Genomic DNA, 26,422 nt, shown 5'->3' with positions numbered 1-26,422 from the left:
TCAGTTTATAAACAAGGTCGAATAGCGCTGGGCTGGCTTGTGCAAAACGCTTACCTGTCCGAATTTTTGGTAGATCACACCGAATTTGAAGGTGTTGTTGACCTCGTGCTCGTCGTAAGCTACAATCAACTGAGACCCCTGTGCAACAGGAAGAACTGTTACTCCTCATGCATCAAGTGTTTAGCTGTAGAAAACATGTTGTTGTCCGCTTCAACGTGTCTCCAGGGTAGATTTAGTTGGCTCTCGTTGCGTCAGGCCGACATGTGACCAACTCTCAAAACCCCCAGGGAGCCCAGTGATCTTGTCGAAACCTCTTGCACACCGTAACACAGATGATACGTTTCCCTGCCTAAGGTGGCGGCCGAGGAATGAACTAAGCAAATCCACCATGTCCACCATCAATCCCTTGGAACAATGCACTCTTTAGCCAGGTGTACATGGAAACAATGTATTTAATCTGATCATCATTCGGATTAGAATGTGACCCTGAAAAACAGATCGGATTATGACGTGCATTTTCATGTATCACATCTTAAATCGGAATACTTAACTTTGACAGGCGCAGAACATAACATGAACGGAAAAGTATGTTATTGCTCACTGCATGTGCTGAAGAAGCAGTCGACTTCCACTGTAAACAAACATGGCTTTGTGCATTTCTGCTTGTCTGACGTTATCGCGGTATATAGTCAAAATGTTTTCCTTCTGTTCACTACTTTTGTTTTACCTCTCTTTTAGAAATCTGTGTATATGTGTGAGGCTAGCAGTTAGCACTTGGAGTAGCTGTAATGTCGTGACTGAAACAGCTTGTTGAGACAACAACCGCATCCCTTCTTTTATTGTTACATCGACACATTACACTCCATAACGTCATTTTGTTTTTGCTAGTCTTGTTTTTAAAACAAAAAACACAACAGTAATTTTTGCTTGTCCGACGTTATCACGGTATATAGTTACATTTTTTTTCCTTCTGTTCACTGCTTTTGTTTTACCACTCTTTTTGAAATGTAGCTGTTCTGTGTCAATTTATGTTGCGATATGTATAAGGTGCCACACGTCGTCATGTGTCATCATTCTGTGGTGTAGCTGTAATGTCGTGATTAAAACAGCTTGTTGAGATGACAACCGCATCCCTTCTTTTATTGTTACATCGACACATGACACTCCATAACATAATTTTGTTTTTGCTACACTTGTTTTTAAAGCAACAAACACAACAGTAATTTCTGTTAGTCCAACGGTATCGCGGTATATAGTTCAAATGTTTTCCTTTTGTTCACTACTTTTGTTTCACTGCTCTTTTTCAAAATGTAGCTGTTCTGTGCCATTTATGTTGCAATAGGCATAAGTTGCCGCAGGTCGTCATGTTTCAACATTATGTGTATGTGTTTGAGGCTAACAGTTAGCACTTGAAGTAGCTGTAATTTCGTGACTAAAACAGCTCATTGAGACGAAAACCACATCCCTTCTTTTATTGTTACACCGACACATGGCATTCCAAAACATCATTTTGTTTTTGCTAGTCTTGTTTAAACGCAACAAACAACAGTAATTTTTGCTTGTCCGACGTTATCAAGGTATATAGTTAAAAATATTTTTCTTTTATTCACTACTTTTGTTTCACCTCTCTTTTTGAAATTTAGCTGTTCTGTGCCATTTATGTTGCGATATGTATAAGTTGCCATATGTCGTCATGTTTCAACATTCTGTGTATGTGTTTGAGGCCAGCAGTTAGCACTTGGAGTAGCTGTAATGTCGTGACTAAAACAACTCGTTGAGACGACAACTGCATCCCTTCTTTTATTGTTACATTGACACATGACACTCCATTATATAATTTTGTTTTTGCTACACTTGTTTTTAAAGCAACAAACACAACAGTAATTTCTGTTAGTCCAACGTTATCGCGGTATATAGTTCAAATGTTTTCCTTTTGTTCACTACTTTTGTTTCACTGCTCTTTTTGAAATGTAGCTGTTCTGTGCCATTTATGTTGCGTTAGGTATAAGTTGCCGCACGTCGTCATGTTTCAACATTATGTGTGTGTGTTTGAGGCTAACAGTTAGCACTTGGAGTAGCTGTAATTTCGAGACTAAAACAGCTTGTTGAGACGACAACCACATCCCTTCTTTTATTGTTACATCGACACATGGCATTCCAAAACACAATTTTGTTTTTGCTTGTCTTGTTTTAAAGCAACAAACACAACAGTAATTTTTGCTTGTCCGACGTTATCACGTGATATAGTTAAAAAAAATTTTCTTTTATTCACTACTTTTGTTTCACCTCTCTTTTTGAAATTTATCTGTTCTGTGTCATTTATGTTGCGATATGTATAAGTTGCCACACGTCGTCATGTTTCATCATTCTGTGGTGTAGCTGTAATGTCGTGATTAAAACAGCTCGTTGAAATGACAACTGCATCCCTTCTTTTATTGTTACATCGACACATGGCATTCCAAAACATAATTTTGTTTTTCCTAGTCTTGTTTTAAAGCAACAAACAACAGCAATTTTTGCTTGTCCGACGTTTTCACAGTATATAGTTAAAAATATTTTTCTTTTATTCACTACTTTTGTTTCACCTCTCTTTTTGAAATTTAGCTGTTCTGTGCCATTTATGTTGCGATATGTATAAGTTGCCATACGTTGTCATGTTTCAACATTCTGTGTATGTGTTTGAGGCCAGCAGTTAGCACTTGGAGTAGCTGTAATGTCGAGACTAAAACAGCTCGTTGAGACGACAACTGCATCCCTTCTTTTATTGTTACATCAACACATGACACTCCATAACATAATTTTGTTTTTGCTACACTTGTTTTTAAAGCAACAAACACAACAGTAATTTCTGTTAGTCCAACGTTATCGCGGTATATAATTCAAATGTTTTCCTTTTTTTCACTACTTTTGTTTCACTGCTCTTTTTTAAATGTAGCTGTTCTGTGCCATTTATGTTGCGATAGGTATAAGTTGCCGCACGTCGTCATGTTTCAACATTATGTGTATGTGTTTGATGCTAACAGTTAGCACTTGGAGTAGCTTTAATTTGGTGACTAAAACAGCTCGTTGAGACGACAACCACATCCCTTCTTTTATTGTTACATCGACACATGGCATTCCAAAACATCATTTTGTTTTTGCTAGTCTTGTTTTAAAGCAACAAACAGCAATTTTTGCTTGTCCGACGTTATCACGGTATATAGTTAAAAATATTTTTCTTTTATTCACTACTTTTGTTTCACCTCTCTTTTTGAAATTTAGCTGTTCTGTGCCATTTATGTTGCGATATGTATAAGTTGCCATATGTTGTCATGTTTCAACATTCTGTGTATGTGTTTGAGGCCAGCAGTTAGCACTTGGAGTAGCTGTAATTTCGAGACTAAAACAGCTCGTTGAGACGACAACTGCATCCCTTCTTTTATTGTTACATCGACACATGACACTCCATAACATAATTTTATTTTTGCTACACTTGTTCTTAAAGCAACAAACACAACAGTAATTTCTGTTAGTCCAACGTTATCGCGGTATATAGTTCAAATGTTTTCCTTTTTTTCACTACTTTTGTTTCACTGCTCTTTTTTAAATGTAGCTGTTCTGTGCCATTTATGTTGCGATAGGTATAAGTTGCCGCACATCATCATGTTTCAACATTATGTGTGTGTGTTTGAGGCTAACAGTTAGCACTTGGAGTAGCTGTAATTTCGTGACTAAAACAGCTCGTTGAGACGAAAACCACATCCCTTCTTTTATTGTTACATTGACATATGGCATTCCAAAACAATTTTGTTTTTGCTTGTCTTGTTTTAAAGCAACAAACACAACAGTAATTTTTGCTTGTCCGACGTTATCACGGTATTTAGTTAAAAATATTTCCTTCTATTCACTACTTTTGTTTCACCTCACTTTTTGAAATGTAGCTGTTCTTTACCATTTATCAATCAATCAATCAATGTTTATTTATATGGCCCTAAATCACAAGTGTCTCAAAGGGCTGCACAAGCCACAAAGACATCCACGGTTCAGCGCCCACATAAGGGCAAGAAAAACTCACAACCCAGTAGGGCGTCGATGAGAATGACTATGAGAAACCTTGGAGAGGACTCCAAATGTGGTTACCCTCATTTGCTTCTGTTCACTACTTTTGTTTCACCCCTCTTTTTGAATTGTAGCCGATCTGCGCCATTTATGTTGTGATATGTATAAGTTGCCGCACGTCTTCATGTTTCAACATTCCCTGTGTTTGAGGCTAACAGTTCGCACTTGGAGTAGCTGTAATGTCGTGACTAAAACAGTTTGTTGAGACGACAACCGCATCCCTTCTTTTATTGTTACATCGACACACGACACTCCAAAACATAATTTAGTTTTTGCTACACTCGTTTTAAAGCAACACACACAACAATAATGTAAGTACCTCTACTTCTGTACATTTTGAATAGGGGGAGACAACAGCAAGACAATCGCTTCATTGCGAGATTTTTATATTTAATCCTACCTCTGTCACCAAAGTATAGCTGACATCAGAGACATGCTCAGTAAGTATAATTACAACCCGAATTTCTGAAGATGTGTTTTAATGCGCTGCAATCCGAATGACATTCGGCATAAATCAGAATGAAATTTTGATCCGAGCGTGTGTGATCGGGTCCAAATATTCCGAATGGGGTGTTTACATGAAGCCTTTTTATTCCGGTAAGGCTTTTAATACGATTAAATGTGTCCATGTGCACATAGCTATTGAGATTGGCAGAGTGTTAGCCAGGTAGAAGGTTCATGAGGGATATAATACAAAATATCTGTGATGTATGTCAAATCGGAAATAATTGAAAAGTTAATGACGGGGCTGGATTTAGTGAGAGGTGGAAATCAGACAGATAATTTAGTACATGGAGACTCTAAATTATAATATTTAAGCATTCCAATCATGACATGATAAATAAAGTGCAAGTATGAAACATATATAATTTACAGCATGGGTGGCTAAAGTGTGGGCCGGGGGCCATTTGCAGCCTGCAGCTGATGTTTTAATGGCCCGCAGCACAAAATATGAACACTATTAAAAAAAAGTGGAAAACAGGTGTTCTTTGGCGAGAAAACGTTGCAATGTTGTGAATGATAACAGAAAGCTGCCAAGCAGGCTCTTTTTTTCCTTCTTAAAAACTGTCATTGCTCCAAAAATATAATGATTCAAAATCAATGTTAGGTGAATTTTTGACCTATTCAAATCTCTAATCATTTCACAGCAAATATTCGTTTTTAAAATATTTTTTGAGGAACATCTATATTTTGCATGTTTGATATATGAAAAAAAAGGACAACAATAATAACAACTCATCTTAAGGTGAACTGGAGAGTTAAGCGGAAATAGTAGTAATAATAAAAATAATCATAATAATGTTTGACATATTTTCAACATTTTTATGAGTGGCACATTTTAGCAGGATTTTTTTTAAAACTGCCATTGTTTCAAAAAATAATAATGAATTCAAATCAATGGTGTTATGAATTATTGACCTATTTGAGGCTCCAATTACTTTACATTGAATATTCTACTCCAAAAATCTTTTTGGGGGAAAATAATGCTTATTTTGTGTTTTTGCCATAAAGTTTTGACAAGAAGGGTATAAAACATAAACAATTCAAAAAATTAACATATTGACAGAAATTATTGACAGAAATTGGCGACAGAAAGTGTTGAACTAAAAAAAGTACACGTCACTTATTTTTAACAATTTTTTGACAGACACTTCCGGGTCCCTGGGACCAAACCTGAGGGGAGAGAAAATATATATTTTTTTGAGGGGTAAAGAAAAAAAATAAAAATATCAATTTATATATAAAATGTATACACACATTTATTTTAATGTATATATATACATGCATACATGTATACATATATATATATACACACACAAATATATATATATATATATATATATATACATACACATATATACATACAGACATACATATTGTTTTATATTACACACATATGTATATATATTATATCTACACACATATATATATATATATATATATAAATATATATTATATAGATACATACACATACATACATACATACATACATACATACATACAGACATACACATACATACATACATACATACATACATATATATATATATATATATATATATTAGGGGTGTGGGAAAAAATCGATTCGAATACGAATCGAATACGTTTTGCGATTCAGAATCGATTATCTTTTTTTTTTTAAATTGATTTTTTTATTTTTTTTTATTTTATTATTTATTTTTTTATCAATCCAACAAACCACTACACAGCAATACCATAACAATGCAATCCAATTCCAAAACCAAAGCTGACCCAGCAACACTCAGAACTGCAATAAACAGAGCAATTGAGAGACGACACAAACACGACACAGAACAAACCAAAAGTAGTGAAACAAAAATGAATATTATCAACAACAGTATCAATATTAGTTATAATTTCAGCATAGCAGTGATCAAAAATCCCTCATTGACATTATCATTAGACATTTATACAAATTAAAAAATAAAAGAACAATAGAGTCACAGTGGCTTACACTTGCATCGAATCTCATAAGCTTGACAACACACTGTGTCCAATATTTTCACAAAGATAAAATAAGTCATATTTTTGGTTCGTTTAATAGTTAAAACAAATTTTCATTATTGCAATCAGTTGATAAAACATTGTCCTTTACAATTATAAAAGCTTTTTTAAAACAATCTACTATTCTGCTTGCATGTCAGCAGACTGGGGTAGATCCTGCTAAAATCTTATGTATTGAATGAATACAGAATCGTTTTGAATCGGAAAAATATCGTTTTTGAATCGAGAATCGAATAAAAAAAATCGATATATTATCGAATCGTGACCCCAAGAATCGATATTAAAACGAATCGTGGGACACCCAAAGATTCGCAGCCCTAATATATATACACACTCAGTGGGAAAAGTTTGGACACCCCTGGTTTACAGTACATTGACGGCTGACTCATGTGATCTGGATTCTGTGACTTTGCAGTGAACTTACTCGAGGGTAAAGAACCGGGCTGAACTTCAGTCCTGTGGCATCTTCACACAGAAGCTGCAACATAAGACATCATAAAGCACATCGGCTTTCACTTTGATGTATGGACAGTATGTAAGTATGATAAACGGCGCTGGGGTATAGAGGGATGGCTTTTATGTATCTTACTTTCGCAATCTGATGTACACTGGGCAGCTGGTTGATGCCGGCTAAGGATATCCTATCGTGAATTGTTTTGATCCGTGACCTGCAACAGAAAGATGAGAGAAAAAACTATTGAGCACCGAATATATAGTATGTACAGAATCTTGAAATAAATGTTACACATTCGTGCACGAGTTAGAAACACTTTTTCATGTGACAACTATTTCAATTATGATACGATACTGATATCGGAATCTTGAGTATGGGCTGATACCAATATGAGCACAAATTATTCATACTTTTATTATTTTGTAGTGTGTGATGTTGCAAAAAAGGTTTGATTTGGGTGAATTAAAACAGAGAACAAAGGGAGGTATGAAAAACACTGACCTCTATTTATTGTAAAGGAATGTACTAATTATACTAAGTTGAAGTGGGGTGGTAATTTGTTCTCGTGGCCATAATTCATGTATTTTTTTTGTTGTTATTGGTATTAGTTTATTTTGAACATGCCTACAGTTGTATAACATGCACACAGTTCTGTAATCTGTTTACAATTTCACATTTTAACATGTCTGAAAATTAGTAGTAAGAAGCAGAGCTTATTTAAAAGTAAAATTGCTCTTCTTCTTTTCGAAAATTAATCCATCATTCACAATCTTTATGTGAGAAAAGAACACATATCCACCATCCATCCATCCATTTTCTACCGCTTATTCCCTTTCGGGGTCGCGGGGGGCGCTGGCGCCTATCTCAGCTACAATCGGGCGGAAGGCGGGGTACACCCTGGACAAGTCGCCACCTCATCGCAGGGCCAACACAGATAGACAGACAACATTCACACACTAGGGCCAATTTAGTGTCGCCAATCAACCTATCCCCAGGTGCATGTCTTTGGAAGTGGGAGGAAGCCGGAGTACCCGGAGGGAACCCACGCATTCACGGGGAGAACATGCAAACTCCACACAGAAAGATCCCGAGCCTGGATTTGAACCCAGGACTGCAGGACCTTTGTATTGTGAGGCAGACGCACTAACCCTTCTGCCACCGTGAAGCCCAAGAACACATATGTTTTTATCAATTTTATATGTATTCTGAATTATAAATAAAGGCTAGCAAAAGTCAGCTAACAATAGAAATGATTGGATTTGTTCTATTCCGCTGATAAAGCGCTGTAATAAACATCTACAAACATCCATTATCGTTTTTATTTACAAGTTGTAAGTATACATGTATTGCAGTAACAGGCACTTTATAATAATAACATGTAATATTTACATGTCCAGGGTGTACCCCGCCTTCCGACAGAATGCAGCTGAGATAGGCTCCAGCACTCCCCGCAACCCCAAAAGGGACAAGCGGTAGAAAATGGATGGATGGATGGATTTACATATTTTGCTCATTTTTGGCATATAGTGTCGTATCAATTTCACTTATGCATCACGTTTGCCTTTTTTTTTTTTTTATACATTTGATTATTGTTTTTTAGACACATCCTTGGAACAATTTTACAAACATACATCAAATGTGCCGTTTTAAAATACAAAAATAATATTTATCATAAAAAAAAAATAATAACAATAATTAATGTGAGTGTGAATGTTGTCGGTCTATCTGTGTTGGCCCTGCTACCCCAAAAGGGACAAGCAATAGAAAATGGATGGATGGAAGGAATAATTATGATAATGATAATAATAGTTATAATAATAATAAATCAAGTAAGACACCACAGACAGAAGTCAACATAAAACCACATACAGCTGCATTCCTGAATGGCCTTAAGAGAGATATAGCAACCCACAGGCCCACAAAAGTCTCATCAACCACCCACATTTCAATTGTGATTCAATCAGGGTTAATTTGGAGATCAGTTTCTCCTACGTATCGTACAAAAGCACCTCCCATTTCCTGAAACTTCACAAAACAACCGTTCAATGTCAGCCAAACCTTCTCAAGTTTTGAGAAAATACATCCATCCATCCATCCATCTTCTTCCGCTTATCCGGGGTCGGGTCGCGGGGGCAACAGCCTAAGCAGGGAAACCCAGACTTCCTTCTCCCCAGCCATTTCGTCTAGCTCTTCCCGGGGGATCCCGAGGCGTTCCCAGGCCAGCCGGGAGACATAGTCTTCCCAACGTGTCCTGGGTCTTCCCCGTGGCCTCCTACCGGTTGGACGTGCCCTAAACACCTCCCTAGGGAGGCGTTCGGGTGGCATCCTGACCAGATGCCCGAACCACCTCATCTGGCTCCTCTCGATGTGAAGGAGCAGCGGCTTTACTTTGAGTTCCTCCCGGATGGCAGAGCTTCTCACCCTATCTCTAAAGGAGATAGGGTGAGGCGGAGGAAACTCATTTCGGCCGCTTGTACCCGTGATCTTATCCTTTCGGTCATGACCCAAAGCTCATGACCATAGGTGAGGATGGGAACGTAGATCGACCGGTAAATTGAGAGCTTTGCCTTCCGGCTCAGCTCCTTCTTCACCACAACGGATCGGTACAACGTCCACATTACTGAAGACGCCGCACCGATCCGCCTGTCGATCTCACGATCCACTCTTCCCCCACTCGTGAACAAGACTCCTAGGTACTTGAACTCCTCCACTTGGGGCAGGGTCTCCTCCCCAACCCGGAAATGGCATTCCACCCTTTTCCGGGCGAGAACCATGGACTCGGACTTGGAGGTGCTGATTCTCATTCCGGTCGCTTCACACTCGGCTGCGAACCGATCCAGTGAGAGCTGAAGATCCCGGTCAGATGAAGCCATCAGGACCACATCATCTGCAAAAAGCAGAGACCTAATCCTGCGGTCACCAAACCGGAACCCCTCAACGCATTGACTGCGCCTAGAAATTCTGTCCATAAAAGTTATGAACAGAATCGGTGACAAAGGACAGCCTTGGCGGAGTCCAACCCTCACTGGAAATGTGTTCGACTTACTGCCGGCAATGCGGACCAAGCTCTGGCACTGATCGTACAGGGAGCGGACCGCCACAATAAGTCAGTCCGATACCCCATACTCTCTGAGCACTCCCCACAGGACTTCCCGAGGGACACGGTCGAATGCCTTCTCCAAGTCCACGAAGCACATGTAGACTGGTTGGGCAAACTCCCATGCACCCTCAAGGACCCTGCGGAGAGTATAGAGCTGGTCCACAGCTCCACGACCAGGACGAAAACCACACTGTTCCTCCTGAATCCGAGGTTCGGATTCAGGAGAAAATACAGAACTTCTTTAATCTGGGTGTGGCAGGGAGACGCTGTTGCCTTCCAATTTAACACACTGAGTCTCCTAGCCAGGAAAGTAGCGATTGCTACAAGATTCTTTTTGGATTTGCTAAGGGTCGATGGCTGAGGTGCTAAACCAAAAAGTTCGCTTTGAGGATTTGGTTCAATCCTTTCGCCAGTGACCATAGACTAAGTGAGCTAAAACGTATGTAGTAAATTAGCCGCAGCCTGTTTACACCGAACACATAACACAGGTATGCCATACAACTTCCCCATTTTCCTTCAACAACAACACTACGACTCAAAGCAAACATTGTGAGAGACAACAAATACTACTTTGGGACTAATGATGATCCAGAACCTTATATTTTTGAGCCTGAATCTAAGGAATCCTACCCCCTTTTCCTGTCAGAACAATTTCCAACACATTTTTTTTCACCTCCTGTCCCAATCTGCCACACTATAAACAAATAAAATAGACATCAACAAAGTTCACATGGATAGATAATTAATACGCTGTGATTCACATCATTTGCTTAATATGAAGGAGATGGTGGATTATGGCCCACAGTTAAACTTGTGATTTAGTATGTTGAATGATACAGACACGTTTGTAACTGGATACTTTTTAACCAACTCAGTAACCTGGTGGTTAGAGTGACCGTCCTGAGACTTAAAGGTCATGAGTTCAAACCCCGGCCGAGTCATACCAAGACTATAAAAAAAATGCCTCCCTGCTTGGCACTCAACATCAAGGGTTGGAATTGGGGGTTGAATCACCAAATATTTACCGAGCGCGGCCCCCGCTGCTGCTCACTGCTCCCCTCACCTCGCAGGGGGTGAACATAGGGATGGGTCAAATGCAGAGGATAATTTCACCACACCTAGTGTGTGTGCGTGTGACAATCGTTGGGACTTTAACTTTCCGGTATGCAGATACTTTGTATCTGTAATATGCAACTTTCATTATTTATGCCTGTTTATATTGAGAAATGTGATGTTTTAGAATGCAACATTCCTCATTTAAAGACACTTTTTATAAATGTATTGGAGATTTTTGATGCAGGCCAATATAAACTGGGGGCAGCGTGGTGGAAGAAGGGTTAGTGCCCCTGCCTCATAATACAAAGGTCCTGAGTAGTCCTGAGTTCAAACCCGGGCTCAGGATCTTTCTGTGTGGAGTTTGCATGTTCTCCCCGTGACTGCGTGGGTTCCCTCCGGGTATTCCGGCTTCCTCCCACTTCCAAAGACATGCACCTGGGGATAAGTTGATTGGCAACACTAAATTGGCCCTAGTGTGTGAATGTGAGTGTGAATGTTGTGTGTCTATCTGTGTTGGTCCTGAGATGAGATAGTGACTTGTCCAGGGTGTACGCCGCCTTCCGCCCGAGTGCAGCTGAGATAGGCTCCAGTGCCCCCCGCGAACCCCAAAGGGAATAAGCGGTAGGAAATGGATGAATGGAATATAAACTGATGCTGATATTGGACCAAGATCAATATCGGATTGGAACACCCTTGGTCTATAGGAAATACATTAACAGGTAAAGTATTTCCTTTTCAGTCAAAAAAAAAAAAAAAAGACTGCAATTTCTTTGTAGTCAGCACTTAATTAAGTAACCTAAAGACCATTCTGCAATTTTTCTTGATTTAGGAAGAATCTTAGATAGTTAAAAAAAACAAAAAAAACAACATAATTACATATATACATAACAAATTGCAAAACAAAGGAAGAAATACTGTATAATAGTGAGACTATTGAGATGGTCTACAGCAGGGGTCACCAACCTTTTTGAAACCATGAGCTACTTCTTGGGTACTGATTAATGCGAAGGGGTACCAGTTTGATACAAACTTAAATAAATTGCTAGAAATACTCAATTTGCTCAATTTACCATTAACTATATGTTATTATTAATAATTAATGATATTTATCTTTGTGGAAACACTGATCATCTTAATGATTTCTCACAATGAATATATATTTTTAATGACATATTTTAAATAGGTTAAAATCCAATCTGCCCTTTGTTAGAATACATAACAAATTGGACCAAGCTATATTTCTAATAAAGACAAATCATTATTTCTTCTAGATTTTCCAGAGCAAAAATTTTAAAAGAAATTCAAAAGACTTTGAAATAAGATTTACATTTGATTCTCTAGATTTTATAGATTTGCCAGAACATATTTTTTTTCATTTTAATCATAATAAGTTTGAAGAAATATTTCACAAATATTTTTTGTCGAAAAAACACAAGTTAAAATGAGGAATTCAATTAAAATGTATTTATTATTCTTTACAATAAGAAAAATAAATTTACTTGAACATTGATTTAAATTGTCAGGAAAGAAGAGGAAGGAATTTAAAAGGTAAAAAGGTTCAAAAATCCTAAAATAATTTTTAAGGTTGTATTTTTTCTCTAAAATTGTCGATCTGAAAGTTATAAGAAGCAAAGTAAAAAAATAAATGAATTTATTTAAACAAGTGAAGACCAAGTATTCAAAATATTTTCTTGGATTTTCAAATTCTATTTTAGAGTTTTGTCTCTCTTATTATTAAAAATGTCGAGCAAAGCGAGACGAGCTTGCTAGTAAATAAATACAATTAAGAAAATAGAGGCAGCTCACTGGTAAGTGCTGCTATTTGAGCTATTTTTAGAACAGGCCAGCGGGTGACTCATCTGGTCCTTACGGTGACCCCTGGTCTACAGATACATTGCTTGTATGGCATTAGTGCAACTTTTTAAGTCTGCCAAGATAATTATATGGATTATACTGACATGTCCCACCTTAAAGACATGCATAATGCATAGTGCACTCCACATATGCATAGTGCACTCCACATACTACATGTCACACATGTCAAGCGTGTACCTGAGCATGATCCGTAAGAACTCTTGACCCTCCACCTCCTCGTGTTTCAGGGACATGATGAGGTTCCCTATGCTGCTGCCTGTGCAGTAGTAGTTCATGTGCTCCTGCAAGAAATCACATTTTTCAGAAATAACGGAGCGCATTTCACGCTTAATTTCAGCTATATTACATAACCGCATACCTTGCCCAGGAAGTGTTTGCGGTAAGCCCGGGCGGTGCTGTTGCACTCCAGACGGTAGCCGTGTCCCTCACCGGGGCTCATTCCCTCTCCTCCGTCCTCGTCTTCTTCAAAGAAACTGGACTCTGAAGAGGAGGGCGTCCCAGCTGTTGCCTCCCCGTCCTCGATCCAGTAGCCACCGAACTGTGGCAAGATAACTTGGGGGTACGGTCCACCTTTCTCCAGGACCTTGGAGACGAGAGCGGGACGGGGGATAGAAGCCCAAGAAAAAGATCAACAGTGAAGATAAATCATCTGGTGAGTGTGCACTACTCTGTAGCCGCAGGTGACTCACATCTTCTATCCGTGGGTAGGGGATGTAGTCATCCTGTGAAGAGACGTAGACAGACAGTAATCACACATCAAGTAGTGGCTTTAAAAGGGATACAACTTGAAAGGTTCATTTATGATGTAATACACTGAAATATGCAAACACCAATCAAAGTGAGGCATCCATTAATGATGATGCAGGTCTTGTCGATTTGGATCTGTTACAACCCTGGAACCAGGGCAAACCTCATGGCATAAACACTTTATTTAGCTCTTTAGAAAGGCTCTGACTTCCCATCAATTTAGACAGTTTACACTTTCCTTTACTAAGGACAATGGGCCCCATTCAGCAATAAGTTTCTAACTTTTCTTTAACAATAAGTTCCTAAGCTTTCCTCTTATTTTTCTTCCTAAGTGATTTCATAAGAGGAGTCCATTTAAATTCATGACATGTTCTTAAACGGCCAAATTGTTCCCACCTGCTGTTCTTAAGTTGCTGAATGCCAAATGTTAGTGCGTGTGTGTCTATTGTAATTTCCATATAAACACACCCTTATTTTCCCAATACGCATATGTGAACACCCTTAATTCAGTAATTTGCATAGGTAAACGCCCTTAACCCCCCATTTAAGGGCACAATTCCGTCGGAAAAGCCGAACATCAGACACACGTAGAAAACGTAAACAGACTACAGACGAGAAGTTCCTATTACCTCGCGGGGGAAATACATGAAGTTCAAACGTAAGTTTAAGAAAGGGGGGACAGCTCTCTGTAGCTTAAAGCGTTCAAATAAATATTCGGCATTTTCGTACATGGTCGTGAAATATGCGCTCCCTCCCCAGGGCACGATCTGCGGCATCTTGCCATCTTGCAGTGTGTGTACGCCTTCATGCACACTTTATTTTGAAATGTCTATATATTACTGATTTTGCTATATGTCTGTCTGTCTTATATCTATTAATTTGCATAGGTAAACGCCCTTAACTTCCCATATAAGGGCAGAATTCCATCGGACACACGTAGAAAACGTAAACAGACTACAGACGAGAAGTTCCTATTATCTCGCGGGGGAAATACATAAAGTTAAAACGTAAGTTTAAGAAAGGGGGGACAGCTCTCTGTAGCTTAAAGCGTTCAAATAAATAATCGGCATTTTCGTACATGGTCGTGAAATTTGCGCTCCTTCCCCAGGGCACGATCTGCGGCATCTTGCCATCTTGCTGTGTGTGTGTGTACGCCTGCATGCACACTTTATTTTGAAATGTCTATATATTGCTGATTTTGCTATATGTCTGTCTGTCTTATATCTCTTAATTTGCATAGGTAAACGCCCTTAACTCCCCATATAAGGGGACAATTCCGTCGGAAAAGCCAAACATCAAACACACGTAGAAAACACAAACAGACTACAGATGAGAAATTCCTATTATCCCGCGGGGAAAATAGATAAAGTTAAAACGTAAGTTTAAGAAAGGGGGGACAGCTCTCTGTAGCTTAAAGCATTCAAATAAATATTCGGCATTTTCGTACATGGTCGTGAAATATGCGCTCCCTCCCCAGGGCACGATCTGCGGCATCTTGCCATCTTGCAGTGTGTGTACGCCTGCATGCACACTTTATTTTGAAATGCCTATATATTACTGATTTTGCTATATGTCTGTATGTCTTATCTCTATCTATCTATCTATCTATCTATATATCTACCTATGATATTAATCTAACAGACAATAGAAGTAAGGGAACTTGTCACACTTAAGAACAACTAGGCCACCCTAAGAGTGCCCTGGAGCACTCGTAGATTTTGTTCTTACCTACGAACAAATCCCAGCTAAGAAAACATTGGTGAATACAAAAATCTCCTTTAAAACTCCGTAAGTGGGCCTGAGAACAACATTTGTTCTTAAGAACGGTTGCTGAATGGGGTCCGATGTGATTTAACAGCTTTTGGTCGTTTTTAAAAGACCAAAATGGTGTCACAAAAAACACCACCTGTATTCGTTTGCACAGTGTAATGACACAGCAGGTGCGTGACCTCTAAACGCTGCTGAAGCCCATCTGCCAATAATTTTGACTAGAGCAGCAGCCAGCGCAAACGCAAGGCAGCAAGGACAAATTTGCAGTCAGAGTTCCTTCCATTTATTAAATCATGAGGTTACTGATTTCATTTGGAAGCACTAAGAGACGACAACGAAGGCACACAGACATCACGACACAAAGCCAGGATGCGTGAGCGTGTTTCTGTTGACCGGCCACACCTTCCATTTTTTGCTCTCTTCGACTTTGGGGACCTGAAATCCATTCGCAGCATGGGGATGGAAAGCACATGAGTCAACAATCAAAGGTCAGTATGCAACGGCGCCAACATTGGGCCTCGTTCTCACGAGTCAGTTCTTAAAAACCAGTCAATTCTTAAAAAAACAAAAACCTTGATTAAGACTTCGGAGATGGCTGAAAGCTCCTGCTCGTTTATCCCAATCAGCAGGAGTTCTTTTTTTCTATGAAAAACCCATTCATATGCAGCTTACTTGCACACATAAGTGGAATTAGGTTTGCAAAGTGATTGGTCTTGCCTTTTTCTGAATTATTTCGGAACATCTCCATCAGTATATTTTTTGGAAAATATATTTTGGAAACACTTTAGTATGGGGAACATATTCATCATTAACCTCTTAAGGCCCACGCTGTTTGTTTACATGCTTTTTTTTAATTTCTCTTTTCTATTTGGGCTTATTGGACCCTAATTAGAATAAAAACCAAAAATAATATTTTTATATGATGCACTTAGTCCATAAGTACACAAACGTGTACCGTATTTTTCCGACTATAAGTCACAGTTTTTTTCATAGTTTGGCCAGGGGTGCGACTTGTACTCAGGAGCAACTTATATGTGAAATTATTAATAAATATGATTAATAATATTATTTAGCTCATTCACGTAAGAGACTAGACGTATAAGATTTCATGGGATTTAGCGATTAGGAGTGACAGATTGTTTGGTAAACGTATAGCATGTTCTATATGTTATAGTTATTTGAATGACTCTTACCATAATATGTTACGTTAATATACTAGGCACCTTTTCATTTGGTTATTTATGCGTCATATAACGTACACTTATTCAGCCTGTTGTTCACTATTCTTTATTTATTTTAAATTGCCTTTCAAATGTTTATTCTTGGTGTTGGGTTTTATCAAATACATTTCCCCCAAAAATGCGACTTATACTCCAGTGCGACTTATATATGTTTTTCTCTTTCTTTATTAAGCATTTTCGGCAGGTGCGACTTATACTCCGAAAAATACGGTACTTCATGTGTAGTGTGACATGCAAATTTTTATTTTTACACTTTTTTTCCCCAAATTCAATTGTATGTAATACTCCTCTGACACCAGCAGATGGCAGTATAAGTGTCCATATGGCATAAGACCCCAATTCAGTAGTGTACAAACTTTTGGAAATAAGAGCTAAAAGGTGCTGTCCACGCATGTGGACAGTAACATGCAAATTAATAACATATTGGCTCTTAATGAGTCATTGTTAAGTACTTATTAATGCCTTATTCTGCATTGCCTTATTATACAACGAAGAGTCTTCCTTCAATAACCTCAGCATTGTCGCTTATTTGTATCCCTGACCCTTATATGTTCCCCTAGTGTCCAAATAACTCTAAATTAAGTCTTTGTTACTTAGAATATGTTCCCTATTCTAAAGTGTTACCAATATTTTATTATCTTATTAACCATTCCCACACCTTGTAGCGTAGACTTTTACAAAAAAAAAAAAACAACGAACCCAAAACATTGTTATTGACAAGATGTTAGAACATGGGTGTCAAACAGATCTGGCTCGCCACATAGTTTATCGCGGCCCACCTCATCATTTTACGTAGCCCGCGAAAACCTGAAAATAATGTGTCTCAATGAAAAAGTTCACCTTGTTCAGTTTGAAAGTAATTGTTGGTTCAATTTTGACAGAAAAATTGTACTTTGTGCAGTAGTGCTGCAACTATTGGTTATGGTAATAGTCGACTTGTCAAGCAATTTTCGCTTTTGATCTGCTGTACACGTTGAGTCCGGGACTTGATTTAACTCATTTTTATAATCTAGAAATAAAAAAACTTGTAAACAAAGACATGTACATTACTGAGAGATGAATGGTTTTACTATATTCCACAAAGTATATAACCACAGTGTAAAATAAATCCATAGCCAAAGTGCAAGAGTATTTTTGTCTAATAATGTAAGGGTTATCTTGCTGCAATTATTGACCTAAAGTGGGGGTCAGCTACCCACAGCTCTTTAGTGCCACCGTAGTAAGTCCCTGGAACATTTTTAAAAAGGGAAAAACAAAATAAATTTTTTTTGTTTTGTTTGAGGGCAAACATGACACAAACCTTCCCACTTATTAGTAAGCCACTGTTTAATATGTTTGCGTGTATGCTTCACTGATGAGAGTATTTGGTGAACATCGTTTTGTCCTACTAATTTTGGCGGTTCTTGAACTCACCACAGTGTGGACTGTGACGCAACAGTTTGTTTACATGTAAAAGCGTCCACTCCTTTTTTTTTTTCCCATTTTGTCCACCAAATGTTTTATGCTGTGCGTGAATGCAAAAAGGTACCTTTTGTTGATGTTATTGACTTGTTGGAGTGCTAATTAGGCATATTTGGTCAGTGCCTGACTGCAAGCTAATCAGTGCTATCATGCCGTTAAGACTCGATGTTTGTACATATTGCATCGTTATGCCTCGTTTGTAGCTATATTTGAGCTCATTTGATATCCTTTTCTTTTATTTTCTTTGTATAACATTTAGTTTTGCATGTCTCATGACACATTATCCATCCATCCATTTTCTACCGCTTATTACCTTTTTTTGGGGTCGCGGGGGGGCGCTGGTGCCTATCTCAGCTACAATCGGGCGGAAGGTGGCGTACACCCTGGACAAGTCGCCACCTCATCGCAGGGCCAACACAGATAGACAGACAACATTCACACTCACATTCACACACTAGGGACAATTTAGTGTTGCCAATCAACCTATCCCCAGGTGCATGTCTTTGGAAGTGGGAGGAAGCCGGAGTAACCGGAGGGAACCCACGCAGTCAAGGGGAGAACATCCAAACTCCACATAGAAAGATCCCGAGCTCGGGATTGAACCCAGGACTACTCAGGACCTTCGTATTGTGAGGCAGACGCACTAACCCCTCTCTACCACCGTGCTGCCCTTTCCACATTATATGTATGCAACATTGACTGCATTTCAACGTTTTGGGTTTGCTTGCTAAACTGTACTTCCTAGCGTCATTTATAGAACAGGCGTCAACCTGCAGTCCACAAATATCTCTTATGTGTGACTGCAATCTACGGGTCACACCTGTCATTAGATATGGTACATGGGTTATACTTGTACCGCAATCAAAATATGCACAACCAGAATTAATACACATTTAATGCGCACTGTTGAAAATCAAAGGATTTTAAGAGGTAGTCTGAAACATACGGTAGTTTGTAGGGCAGGGGTCGGCAACCCAAAATGTTGAAAGAGCCATATTTGACCAAAAATACAAAAAAAAATCTGTCTGGAACCGCAAAAAATTCAAAGCTATATTACATACAAATCGTGTGTCATTAGATATAAATTGAATTATGAGGACTTAAAGGAAACCAAATGAGCTCAAATTGTCACATGGAGCGTGCATGGTGATGCACGTTTAGTCACCCCAAGATGCAATATGGACCAGCCAGACAGGAATAGCAGGTAAGAGCTTGATTTAATGTACAAAAATAAAATGACACTGGTACAAAAAGGCAAACAAAAGCGCCTGCCTACGCACGGTAAGCTAACGCTAAACTTAGCAGTCAGTCAAGAGTCCAAAAATGACGTGCCGAGCGCACGAGAAGCTAAGGTGAAACTTAGCACAAGTACAGATATAGAAAATACCCAAGTGAATGTTGCCTATACCAAACAAAAGATCCAGGCTGAACTGAGGTAGCTGGCAGGCTTAAATACAGGCAGTAATCAAAACACAGGTGCGCGTCAACCGAAATTAGCAGGTGGAACAAATACGAAAACCATGGTAACCAGATAAATCAGGAAGTGCAAAACCTGGGAACAGCAAGAGTCCAAAACAATCGAAAAAACACAAAAGGACTCAAAAACCAAAATAATGTATGATCTGGGCGGCAGATCATAACACAAATATAGCTACAAATGAGGCATAGTGATGCAATATGTACATATAGCTAGCCTAAATAGCATGTTAGCATCAATTAGCTTACAGTCATGCTGTGACCAAATATGTCTGATTAGCACACTCCACATAAGTCAATAACATCAACAAAACTCACCTTTGTGCATTCATGCACAACGGTGTAAGTTTGGCGGACAAAATGAGACAGAAAAAGAAGTGGCATAAATCACGTCTTAGAAAGTCGGAGAATATAATGCATGTAAACAAACTAGGGTGAGTTCAAGGACCGTCAAAATTAGTAGGACAAAACAGCGCTCGCCAAATTATCGAATCAGTGAAGCATGTTTAATATAAAAAGTGTGCTTTATAGCAATTAGGGGGGATTTGTGTCATGTTTGTCCTCCTACAGAAACCAAATTAAAACAAAAAATATGTTTTTTTTCCCCTCATTTCCATTTTTAATATATTTTTGAAAAAGCTCCAGCGAGCCACTAGGGCGGCGCTAAAGAGCCGCGGGTTGCCGACCCCTGTTATAGGGGGAATCAGAATAACATTTTTAAAAAAGAAGATAGTGGAACGTTTTGGTGGTCTATGTTAAATGTATGATAAGATTCACGCTTATAGACAAATACACAATAATGCTAATCTCGCAGGATGCTGAGAGTAACATTTTGTCCCGAGAAGCCTAAATTGAGTACTGCTAAAAATGCAACATGCACTTCACTTCAGCGAGGGCCATGCTGTAACTTCAATATCCTGCAGGTCGGTGATGGAGTGTCTGTGCATATTGACGGAGCAGCTGTTACAGTCACTGGGGGAGTCATTGTCGACAATGGGAATACTGATCACAAAAGGTGCTCTTAAGGGATTCAATTTTCTGTCTCAGACAGAGACAAAGAGGACAAAGAAAATGTGGAAAGGGGAGAAAAAAAAAAAAAAAAAATATATGTATATATATATATATATATATATAAAAAGAAATGAGAAGAGATGACCTTCATCAGCGCCACCTATTACAACATCGAAAAGGACTTTGAACACTCAGTTCCCAACGCCGAGGTGTAGGCGGCAGAGCTCAAGAGAGCAGATCGATGCAAGCTGAGGTTCAGAGAAGATGGATGAGGGACCACAGTTCTTGCTGTGGGAGATTCTTTCATCACTTGGCTGCCCTGACCAGCTCTCGTCCACCAATTATGGGTCCAAAATATCTCGGTGATGTGCTCATAGTTTTAGCATTGAGGTTTGGAGGCAGTCAGGCAAACAACTACTACTGTTTGCCTGACTACTTTCATCTCCGTAATATCACTAAAATTCGCTCCATTTTGTCCACTAAAGACGCCGAGATCATTATCCATGCGTTTGTTACGTCTCGTCTCGATTACTGTAACGTATTATTTTCGGGTCTCCCCATATTTAGCATTAAAAGATTACAGTTGGTACAAAATGCGGCTGCTATAAAGTTTGATCACATTACGCCTGTACTGGCTCACCTGCACTGGCTTCCTGTGCACTTAAGATGTGACTTTAAGGTTTTACTACTTACGTATAAAATACTACACGGTCTAGCTCCAGCCTATCTTGCCGATTGTATTGTACCATATGTCCCGGCAAGAAATCTGCGTTCAAGAGACTCCGGCTTATTAGTGATTCCTAGAGCCCAAAAAAAGTCTGCGGGCTATAGAGCGTTTTCCGTTCGGGCTCCAGTACTCTGGAATGCCCTCCCGGTAACAGTTCGAGATGCTACCTCAGTAGAAGCATTTAAGTCTCACCTTAAAACTCATCTGTATACTCTAGCCTTTAAATAGACCTCCTTTTTAGACCAGTTGATCTGCCGCTTCTTTTCTTTCTCCTATGTCCCCCCCTCCCTTGTGGAGGGGGTTCGGTCCGATGACCATGGATGAAGTACTGGCTGTCCAGAGTCGAGACCCAGGATGGACCGCTCGTCGGGACCCAGGATGGACCGCTCGCCTGTATCGGTTGGGGACATCTCTACGCTGCTGATCCGCCTCCGCTTGAGATGGTCTCCTGTGAACGGGACTCTCGCTGTTGTCTTGGATCCGCTTGAACTGAACTCTCGCGGCTGTGTTGGAGCCACTATGGATTGAACTTTCACAGTATCATGTTAGACCTGCTCGACATCCATTGCTTTCGGTCCCCTAGGGGGGTGGGGGGGGGGGTGGGGGGGGGTCCTCTCCAAGGTTTCTCATAGTCAGCATTGTCACTGGCGTCCCACTGGATGTGAATTCTCCCTGCCCACTGGGTGTGAATTTTCCTTGCCCTTTTGTGGGTTCTTCCGAGGATGTTGTAGTCGTAATGATTTGTGCAGTCCTTTGAGACATTTGTGATTTGGGGCTATATAAATAAACATTGATTGATTGATTGATGGTTCAAATAGGACACACTAAAATATAAATTCACCAATCAGCCCAAAAAGAAACAATACAAGAGTGGGTTATATTAATTAAATGATAATAATCCCCTTAATATTTGATATCTCGCAAATTAATTGTTCATTACTAGGTTGTGGCATTACATATATAGAGCAACATACATATACAGTGGTCAATGAAGCTTTCTATTTTATTCTAACCTAATATACAGTTGTAAATTGTTCTGGAACTGCAACAAAAAAAGCCCAATGTGTTTAATGCCATTACTGAAGACGCCACACCGATCCGCCTGTCGATCTCACGATCCACTCTTCCCCCACTCGTGAACAAGAATATTAGGTACTTGAACTCCTCCACTTGGGGCAGGGTCTCTTCCCCAACACGGAGATGGCACTCCACCCTTTTCCGGGAGAGAACCATGGACTCGGATTTGGAGGTGCTGATTCTCATTCCGGCCGCTTCATAGTCGGCTGCGAACCGATCCAGTGAGAGCTGAAGATCCCGGCCAGATGAAGCTATCAGGACCACATCATCTGCAAAAAGCAGAGACCTGATCCCGCGGCCACCAAACCGGAACCCCTCAACGCCTTGACTGCGCCTAGAAATTTGAAATCGGGATAGAAATCGGAACGTTGTACCGATCCATTGTGGTGAAGAAGTAGCTGAGCCGGAAGGCAAAGCTCTCAATTTACTGGTCGATCTACGTTCCCATCCTCACCTATGGTCCTGAGCTTTGGGTCATGACCAAAAGGATAAGATCACGGGTACAAGCGGCCGAAATGAGTTTCCTCCGCCGTGTGGCGGGGCTCTCCCTTAGAGATAGGGTGAGAAGCTCTGCCATCCGGGAGGAACTCAAAGTAAAGCCCCTGCTCCTCCACATCGAGAGGAGCCAGATGAGGTGGTTCGGGCATCTGGTCAGGATGCCACCCGAACGCCTCCTGAGGTAGGTGTTTAGGGCACGTCCAACCAGTAGGAGGCCACGGGGAAGACCCAGGACACGTTGGGAAGACTATATCTCCCGGCTGTCCTGGGAACACCTCGGGATCCCCCGGGAGGAGCTGGACAAAGTGGCTGGGGAGAGGGAAGTCTGGGCTTCCCTGCTTAGGCTGCTACCCCCGCGACCCAACCTCGGATAAGCGGAAGAAGATGGATGGATGGTGTTTAATGCCTTTTAATTAAAATTTTCTAGAAATATTCTTTGAATTGCAGTAAGAACCATAGGATTAAGGCATCTTAAGAATTTTTGTTAAAATGTGTTCCCCTTTAAAAGTAAAGTCCCAACAATAGTCGCACACACACTAGGTGTGGTGAAATGATCATTTTGCACTAGATCCATCCTCATGTTCACCCCCTGGGAGGTGAGGGGAGCAGTGAGCAGCAGCGGGGGGCCGCGCTTGGGAAACATTTGATGATTCAACCACCCAATTCCAACCCTTGATACTCAGTGCCAAGCAGGGAGGCAATGGGTCCCATTTTTTATAGTCTTTGGCATGACTCGGTTTGGGGTTTGAACTCATGACCTTCTAGTCTCAGGACGGACACTCTAACCACCGAGCAGGTCTTTCTTTTGAAGTGTTGAAATACATTTTGGCACCGGTAGCAAAATATTGATATAAGGGCAATCCAAGTCTGCACCATGCAGAATGAGTCGATAACTCCAGACAAGTATAGCAACATTTCTAAACGCAAATTATTTATCCATGAAAATATTGAGAAGCTGCTGATGGTGTATTTGATGGGAGATACCATAGAAGTCCACTAATCCACTGTTCAAAGTAAACAGTGGACATTATGATTACATTGTTTTATTAAACTACTGTAGTTGTTCAGAGCATTCAATCGATCGCCACTGGACTGTTCAGTTTGTCGTAACCACCAAGTTATCATGCCAATTTGGTGACGTTTCGCCTATCAACCGAGCAGGTTTCATCAGTTCACGCTCAGAGATTTAGATTGGTCAGATGTAGAAAAAAAAATACATTCGTCTGACCGCTTAAAATGTCTTCCAAGACTAGCTGAAGAGTCAATTAAATGCCTTAAGACTAAAGTCAGCAACCTGCGGCTCTCTAGTGACTCCAGAATCATTAAAAAATAAATAAATTGATAATGGAAAAAGATGGGTGTGGAGGGAATGTGCGATCAGCGCGCCTGCAGGAGCAAAAGTCACCGCCGCTGTCTATGGGACTGAGGACCAGCGGGCAAGGGCGGATAATGTGCTGACGGCGAGACACAGCTGGCAGGTGTTTGGATTTCATAAGTGGTACGTGTTAATATAATAATCTGTTGTCTTTAACAGTAAGCGGCCGGGAGCAGAGCAAGAGAGAGGATTGGAAGTGACGGCAAGGTCGCGACATGCTGAAAGACATTTTGGAAGGATCTTGTGAAAAACATTAAAACTTTGTTAAACCTGCACGCTTGGCTCTTGTACCGTGTCCACAGTGGAGCTGCGAGGAAGCGACTTTCCCAATGTGGAAAATGTTTTTTTATTTGAGGACAAACATGACACACACCTTCCAATTGTTAGAAAGCCCACTGTTTAATATGTTTGTGTGTATGCTGCACTGAGGAGAGTATTTGGTGCACATCGTTTTGTCCTACTAATTTCGGGGGTTCTTGAACTCACCATAGTGTGGACTGCGACGCAACAGTTTGTTTACATGTGCTGCTCACTGCTCCCCTCACCTCCCAGGGGGTGATCAAGGGTGATGGGTCAAATGCAGAGAATAAGTTTGCCACACCTAGTGTGTGTGTGACAATCATTGCTACTTAAACTTAAAAAATTATTCCATTCCTTCTTTGTCTCATTTTGTCCACCAAAAGTTTCATGCTGTGCGCGATCGCACTAAGGTGCGTTTTGTTGATGTTATTGAATTGTTGGAGTGCTAATTAGGCCATTTAGGCTAGCTGTATGTACATATTGCATCATTATGCCTCATTTGTAGGTATATTTGAGCTTATTTAATTTCCTTTACTTGTATCCTCTTTGTATATAATTTAGTTTTGCATGTCTCATGACACATTATCTCTATGTAATATTGGTTGCATTTCAGATATTTGTTTGTGTACCATGTTGTTCCAGACCACAGCAAACATTACCTAGCTTGCCAAAGATTGTAATAAATCTGTTGAAAGAAGACACACATATCTATACATTTGGCCATTAAAAGCCAGTAATTTCCAGGAGTTATCTCACCTTCTAAGTAGCCTCTGATCTACCAATGGTTTCTAATGTTGTAAAAAATATGTAAAATAAATCTTACATTTCAACAAAAATTTCCTTCAGCCTGCGACACATAGTCATTTTGATAGTAGGCTATTATAGTTACCAGAGACACTTATGTCATGTGTTGCCTTCATTATAAGACTTATATAAGGCTTTTCATTTTTTGCGGCACCAGACAGATAATTTTTTTAAATATTTTTTGTCCAATACGGCTCTTTCAATGTTTTGGGTTGCCGACCCCTGCCTTAAGATTACAATGATCTGAATGAATGAAAACATCGAGAGCAGGCGAGTCCAAAGTGTGGCCCCCAGCTAATTTGTTAATGGCCCCCGTCCATTCTAAAAAATACTATAATAAACATTTTAAACATAAAAGAGTGTAATAAAAGAGTAAACAGTGACATGTAACAAGAAAAAGTTGCAGTGTTGACACTAATAACACAAAGCTGCCATGCGGACTGTTATTGATCTGCTGAAGGCTCCAATTACTTCACTGGAACAATTTCACTTTAAAATATTTTGGGGGGATAATATTGCATATTTTGTTCGAAACAAAGTTTTCTTTCACAAAACGGGCATCAAACAAACAAAAAAGTATGAAAAAAATGATAAAATCAGACTACAGACTTTAAGCGTTAAAAGTAAATAAATAAATGATAAATGGGTTGTACTTGTATAGCGCTTTTCTACCTTCAAGGTACTCAAAGCGCTTTGAAAGGTAAAAGAAGATAAATACACATTTAGCTTATTTTCAACACTTCTTCCTTTTTTTTATTGTTATGAATTATTGACCTATTTAGGGTTTCAATTACTTCACGTCAAATATTCCACTTAGAAATGTTTT

General features: G+C 39.7%; 1 protein-coding gene across 5 annotated transcripts in view; it reads right to left on the bottom strand.

The window, feature by feature from the left end:
- Positions 1 to 26,422, bottom strand: part of LOC133564724 (rap1 GTPase-activating protein 2-like) — a 78,634-nt gene that overhangs the window by 27,805 nt on the left and 24,407 nt on the right. For all 5 annotated transcript variants that reach the window (XM_061919204.1, XM_061919201.1, XM_061919203.1 and 2 more), the window contains exons 3-8: positions 13,799 to 13,831; positions 13,468 to 13,692; positions 13,287 to 13,390; positions 7,214 to 7,292; positions 7,049 to 7,102; positions 55 to 138 (exon numbers count right to left, since the gene is read on the bottom strand). In XM_061919204.1, coding sequence (XP_061775188.1) covers positions 55 to 138; positions 7,049 to 7,102; positions 7,214 to 7,292; positions 13,287 to 13,390; positions 13,468 to 13,692; positions 13,799 to 13,831 — 579 coding nt within the window. The remainder of the gene's footprint in view (positions 1 to 54; positions 139 to 7,048; positions 7,103 to 7,213; positions 7,293 to 13,286; positions 13,391 to 13,467; positions 13,693 to 13,798; positions 13,832 to 26,422) is intronic.

This window comes from Nerophis ophidion, linkage group LG13 (genome assembly GCF_033978795.1).
Source record: "Nerophis ophidion isolate RoL-2023_Sa linkage group LG13, RoL_Noph_v1.0, whole genome shotgun sequence".
Classification (NCBI taxonomy): domain Eukaryota; kingdom Metazoa; phylum Chordata; class Actinopteri; order Syngnathiformes; family Syngnathidae; genus Nerophis; species Nerophis ophidion.
Note: the sequence above shows the minus strand (reverse complement) of the source record. Positions and strands in the feature narration are given on the sequence as shown.